This window comes from Helianthus annuus, chromosome 7 (assembly GCF_002127325.2).
Source record: "Helianthus annuus cultivar XRQ/B chromosome 7, HanXRQr2.0-SUNRISE, whole genome shotgun sequence".
NCBI lineage: Eukaryota > Viridiplantae > Streptophyta > Magnoliopsida > Asterales > Asteraceae > Helianthus > Helianthus annuus.
Window position 1 is genome coordinate 19,363,645 of NC_035439.2, and position 6,000 is coordinate 19,369,644.

The following is a 6,000-nucleotide window of genomic DNA, read 5'->3' on the forward strand; positions in this document are numbered from 1 at the left end:
CTGCATTTCTATTATATTCAAAATTCCAAAAAGATTTTCGGTGTGTTTTAATATAAATTTTAAAAAATTCAAAAGGATTTTCGACGACTGATATTGAAAAGCTGATTTTCAAAATTCCAAGTGCTAAACATGATGAACAGATGGTTTGGGAGAATATGTTGTTTTGATAAGAAAAACGATATAGTTTCAAGTGGTTCATCAGTATCTAATTGTTTGATTAGTTTGTGATAGGATTTTCAAATGGTGTCTATATGCTTAAATGTTTATCATAAAACTTATGTGTGTGGTAGAGTTTTTTATGCAGGATGAGTTATCATTTGAGGGGAAGTGCATGTTGGTGATGATGAATTTAAAGATGTCAACATCTAAGAGAAGAAGTGTGTTGGTGATAAAACAGAAAGAGATGAAGACAGAGAGAGAGAAGCCTAGACTGATCTAGACTGAAAAAGTGAAGACATGATATTGTCAAAGACTCGATGAACGACTCGTCAACATCTGAGGGGGAGTTTGTTGGTGCACTACATCTGTCGACTTCGTCTTGTATCGAGTCTTACATTGATATGTATAGTTTAGGGCACGTTTTACGAGAAAATAGGAGAGTGTATATAGTTAGAAAGCTGATTTCGCTCTTAGGGTATTATATGGGGTTTCGCCCATATGAACTTATGTGATTTCGCTCATATGGTACTGTACATTGGAGCGAAATCTCAAGTACTATATATAGGTGCTCATAAGCGAAATCATGTATCAGTTATGCAATTCCATACCGAGGTGCTGCCGGTGTGAGATTTGGATGTAATCTGTCAGATATCAATACAAAAAGGTGTTAAAAGTGATTTGCTAGCTATTTCTAAATCAGATACTTGTTTTCCGCACCTGTATCTGATCAAAACTCCTCTGAACGACTCATTCAGGTCGGAACACGATCCTACACCTATGGTTTGGATGCTTCCTATGTCGTGTCACATGTTAATGGCCTTGCAAACCATTAGCGATCTCGATTTCCTTACACTTACAGAAATACTTGATTTATACAAATTACATACCATGTTTTCATACAAAGTATACAAACGTTCAATACAAAAACTGCATGAATTCACACCAACATTATGTTGACGATTTTCCAAAACTCACATGTATTTCAGGTAACCAAAGTGGATGTGTGCGCGGTCATACTCTTGCTCTGGGATGTTGTTTATGTTGTTAGCTATGTGTGTCAAGACTCCTATGCCATTTTGCCGGGTTTGGTTGTAATGTCCCACTCCGTGTGGCGATATAAGGACCAAAACCTTTATGTTTGACTTCGAATAATGTTGTAAACTTTTCAGACAATGTCTTATGCTGTCTTGTGATGTAAACACTCAACTTATGTTTTTCAATTACGTAATGTTATTGGCATTTGGAGTTATTTTTACGAGCATGTAGTATGTTTACCAATCGTATGCAATGAGAACCTTTCAAGATCACACCTCATGCTTCCGCCTTAGAAAAGGGTGTGACAACCCACTACATGGCTCATAATTAAAACCTAAGTAACAAATCAATAAATAGATTTCTAACCCTAAAAATATTATCTTGTAATGTGAAGTGGTTATTCCCGACTTCTCGTTTTGAATTTTAGACTTATAGTACTTTATTTGGAACTTTTTAATGTTATATCGTGCTTTATGGCTGCTTTAAAATTTATGTTTCATTTCGATAGTTATTTACATGTTTTTAAAGAATCGAAATCAAAACGAATTTATTCGAATTCGATTCGAATTCAAATTTTTAATCGAATACGAATTGGGTTTTTTATTCGAATACGAATTTGAATCGAATTCGATAAATTTTAATCGAATACGAATTCAAGGAAAAATAAAAATTATTCGAATAATTCGAAAATTCGATATTCGATTCGATGAACACCCATAGTTTACATTGTCAATGGGTGGATACTCCTTTTTTTGGATAGGAGAATGGAAATAGTCGTATGTAACTGATATATTAACCAATGATCTATGTTTATAGTTGTCTATTAGCTATAAATCTATATTAGATAACACGTTTTGGTACAATATCTATATACATCTCTATACTTTCTATTAAAATGTGTTATGCATGGTTTTCTAAAAATCACCCGTGTTTACACACGGGTCTTACTACTAGTAATAATTAATTAATAATATTATTGTTATGCTAAATGAGAGAATGCCACGTGTTGGAATCTTTTAGATTTGATTAATCAATTATACATGAACGGAATTTCTCCTTTTGAATTTCTAGATAGATTTTCGGTATTTAAATTAAAATATACCTAACTATATTTATTAATATTTTAACATTATAAAGAATGAAATCCAAGGTTTGTTAAAAGAATACATATCGTTAAAAGGATGATAAGTATAAAACCATTTTGAATAGAAATAAATCCAAGGTTTGTTAAAAGAATATAGATCGTTAAGGATCATAAAAACCATTTCGAAAAATAATACTATGAACGTCCCATTCCAAAAAATCAGCAACTTAATTGAGATATTGAGATTATTATTAATAGGGTGGTTATAAATATGTGACACTAAATCCCCAAAAAATCAGCAACGTTTCTACTGCGTACACTTACACACATTATTGTTCCTGAAGAATAACACAAAAAAGACATTTGGAGAAGAGTTTACCCACATCATTGTTCGTGATGTGTTTTGTTAGAAATTACTTCAGAATTCGATCACTGATCGACGTTGCTTGCGAAGCGTTTTCTGAGCATTGTTCACTCTAGAATTTGTGTTGCTGTTGATACTAATGGAGTCTGTTGATGATGATCCTGATGTTGTAGAAAGATGCCCAAATAGTCGTTACGTTCGGGTATGATTCCGTTTTAGTTCATCATCGTCTGTCGATTATCATTTGTTTTTTCGTAGTTTGAATACTGACCAGATTCTTCATTGTTTTCTGTTTTAGTATAATGAGTTGCTGGGAAGAGGTGCATGGAAGACAGTGTAAGACTTCCATCTCCATCCTGTTTTCTTAAATTTAAATTTGTATATTATGTTGATTTTCAACGCGTAATGATTATTATTTTTCTGTTATTTATTTTTTTGGTATTTGCAGATATAAGGGGTTTGATGAAGTTGAAGGAATCGAAGTTGCATGGAGCCAAGTGATGTTAGACGATACTATGCAAAAACCTGAATATCTGGAGAGAATCTACACCGAGGTTCGGTTACTAAAGACGCTAAAACATGAGAACATAATCAAGTCATATGTTTCTTGGGTGGACGACAAGAAGAAAAGGGTTAACATGATTACTGAACTGTTTATCTCGGGGGATCTGAGGCAGTAAGTTGTTTTCCGTTTGTTCTTGTTCTTGCGTTTAAATAGCTAGCGTGTCTGATCTTTGTTTTCATTTGCGTTTAGATATCGCGAGAAGCACAGGAGTGTTGATTTGAAGGCTATCAAGAACTGGGCCAGACAGATCCTTCAAGGCTTGGTTTATCTGCATGGTCACAAGCCGCCTATTATTCATAGAGATTTGAAATGTAACAACATATTTGTTAACGGAAACCATGGACAAGTGAAGATTGGCGATCTTGGATTCGCAACGTTAATGCTCCGCCCCACCGCCAAAAGTTTGATTGGTAAGCCGCCATTAGATCATGCATGCATATGGAACTGAACTGGAAGCTTTAATTTATTATAAGCATAATCTAAATGGTTTACTGGATTGCAGGAACCCCTGAATTCATGGCTCCGGAGCTTTACGAAGAGGAATATAATGAACTTGTTGACATATATTCTTTCGGGATGTGTATATTAGAGTTGATAACTTGTGAATATCCATACAGTGAATGCAGAAATCCCGCACACATATATAAAAAAGTTATGTCTGTAAGTGTATATTTGTTCGGCTATCTTCTATTATGAGGGTGTTTCGTTACATGTTATTCATTTCGTCTTCCTGTTTTGCAGGGGATAAAACCCGCTGCTCTTTCAAAAGTCAAAGATGTACAAGCCAAGGAGTTGATAGAGAAATGTTTGGTCCCGGCATCTCAAAGATTGCCCGCAAAAGAGCTTCTGAAAGATCCATTTCTCGCGCCAGAAAGTGTAAAAGACAATCCGGTTGAAGTCGACTTGTCAACATATCCAATGGACATTGACGATAACTACAATATGGTTTTGTCGGGTAGCTCATGTGTGAAGAGCAAAACTACTAGCACCTGTTTACCTTCACTTGAACTTCAGCGTGTCAATGAGAGAAATGACATCCGATTAAAAGGCGAAATGAATGAAGATAACACTGTCACGTTAACCTTGAGAATAGCCGATTTTAGTGGTAAGAACCCGTTTCTCTTTTACTTAAATGTTTTCAGTCACCCCATTTATTGGTTATTTATGTTAAATTCGGCTGTGTTTTGTGTTTACAGGTGGTGTAAGGAATATCGACTTTCCGTTTTCCCTGGATGATGATACTTCAAATACAATAGCTCAAGAAATGGTTGAAGAACTAGACCTTTTGCACGAAGATGTGATTATTATAGCAGAGCTGATTGATGACATGATTATGAAATTCGTGCCAACATGGAAACCATCCTTGAGGAAAAAATCCATACCCGTTGGAGGAGTTAGCTTAACAGAAGGTTCTCTAATTCTTCAAAACAGTCACATTGCATGCCGGCCCACAAAGGTTCCTGAACACGAAGATCCCAGTTTCAAAGGGTCTGATAAGTCATCGTTGTTTACATATTTGGGTGACTCGATGAAGAGCTCGGAAGTGTTTTGTTACAAGAAGATCGCGTCAAATGATTCGGTACTGTGTGAAGATAATGGTGAAAAAGATGCGTTTGACGATTTGAAGAAGGAGCTTGATAATATTGAAGCTCAATATCTTTGCTGGTACAATGAACTACAAAAGTTTAGAGAAGCAGCAATTGAAGATGCAAAGAGGAAATGGAATTTGAAGAACAAAGGTGCAAGTTTATTGAGTTTGGTCTACACTAACTAGCTATAGTTGTTCTAACTTGCATTTTATATTGTTTTTCAATGCATAATAATGATACTTAGTTTTCTGTTATTTATTTCTACTTTTTGGTTTATGTAGATGCAAGGAGTTTGTTTGAACTTGAGAGTCTCGATAAGAAAAACGACATAAAATGTGAAAGGAATGAAGAGAACACCGTCACGCTACCCTTACCCTTGAGAATAGCCGATTTTAGTGGTAAAAACTAAGAACCATTCCTCTTGTCAAAATGTCCTGCTTGGGTTGACCCACTTGACCCGTTTCTCTTTTTGCTAAATGTTTTCAATCAACACATTTTTTGGTTATTTTGTCTTAATATTTGGTTTTGTTTTTGTGTTAACAGGTGGCGCAAAGCGGAAATGAGATTTGAAGAACAAATGTCAAAGTTTGGTATAGAAACTAACTCAGCTATAGGTCTAACTTTCTGTTTGATTTTTGTTGTATTTTTTTGTACCTGCCATTTACATTCAAGAATGATAGTAGGAAAGTACTGTGAGAAGTACATGGAAAATGATAGTACATTGCCATGTTAGCGATAAGTTGCGTGCTAGAAGGGAACGACGGGAATAAGTAATCACATAGGCTCCGTTATGCTAGTGCCCTCGACTCTTGGATTCACAAATAAAAAAAAAAACATCAGAATAAGCGCTTTTAAAGCCAAGCATGCTTAATACTAATCCGACCACAAGAAAACCGAGACCTAGCAAAAATAGGTTGAAAGGTATTCATTCCTTCATAGATTGACATCTACAATGGGATTGACTTAAGTTATTGGGAAAGTATCAAATCAAAATAAAAAAAAAATAAAAAAAAAAATATATAATCAACCCTTGTGCAAATAGGTTTATGATTTAGTGAAACCTTAATAAACTTTGAGGCTAGGAAGGTTTTCTTTGTGTGAAGAAAAGTGTTAGCATGCGAGTCACATAATAAAAATAAAAAAAGTGAATCCGGAGTTTAAGGGTTAGAGGATCAATAACTAGCAAATTGAGTAAATGTTGACA

The 6,000-nt window shown here is 34.9% G+C and overlaps 1 protein-coding gene and 1 long non-coding RNA gene across 2 annotated transcripts; both read left to right on the plus strand.

Moving 5' to 3' along the window:
- Positions 1-2,587: 2,587 nt before the first annotated feature.
- On the plus strand, positions 2,588-4,671 carry LOC110868066 (probable serine/threonine-protein kinase WNK4). Its single transcript, XM_035974872.1, has 8 exons — positions 2,588-2,844; positions 2,941-2,978; positions 3,091-3,318; positions 3,397-3,617; positions 3,710-3,867; positions 3,949-4,312; positions 4,404-4,616; positions 4,664-4,671. The coding sequence occupies exons 1-8, from the start codon at positions 2,782-2,784 to the stop codon at positions 4,669-4,671; spliced, it is 1,293 nt and encodes a 430-aa protein (XP_035830765.1). The 5' UTR covers positions 2,588-2,781.
- A 96-nt stretch (positions 4,672-4,767) lies between these two features.
- Positions 4,768-5,418, plus strand: LOC118480339. Its single transcript, XR_004861985.1, has 3 exons — positions 4,768-4,946; positions 5,078-5,194; positions 5,340-5,418. It is a non-coding gene; the product is annotated as an uncharacterized LOC118480339 (long non-coding RNA).
- The last annotated feature ends 582 nt before the right edge of the window (positions 5,419-6,000 follow it).

What these genes read in the sequence shown, in the direction of transcription:
- LOC110868066 (XM_035974872.1), top strand. Translation starts at nt 2,782, where the DNA reads ATGGAGTCTGTTGATGATGATCCTGATGTTGTAGAAAGATGCCCAAAT. An exon ending in AGAGGTGCATGGAAGACAGT is followed by an intron (nt 2,979 to 3,090) that starts GTAAGACTTCCA and finishes TGGTATTTGCAG; the next exon opens with ATATAAGGGGTTTGATGAAG. An exon ending in GAGAATAGCCGATTTTAGTG is followed by an intron (nt 4,313 to 4,403) that starts GTAAGAACCCGT and finishes TTGTGTTTACAG; the next exon opens with GTGGTGTAAGGAATATCGAC.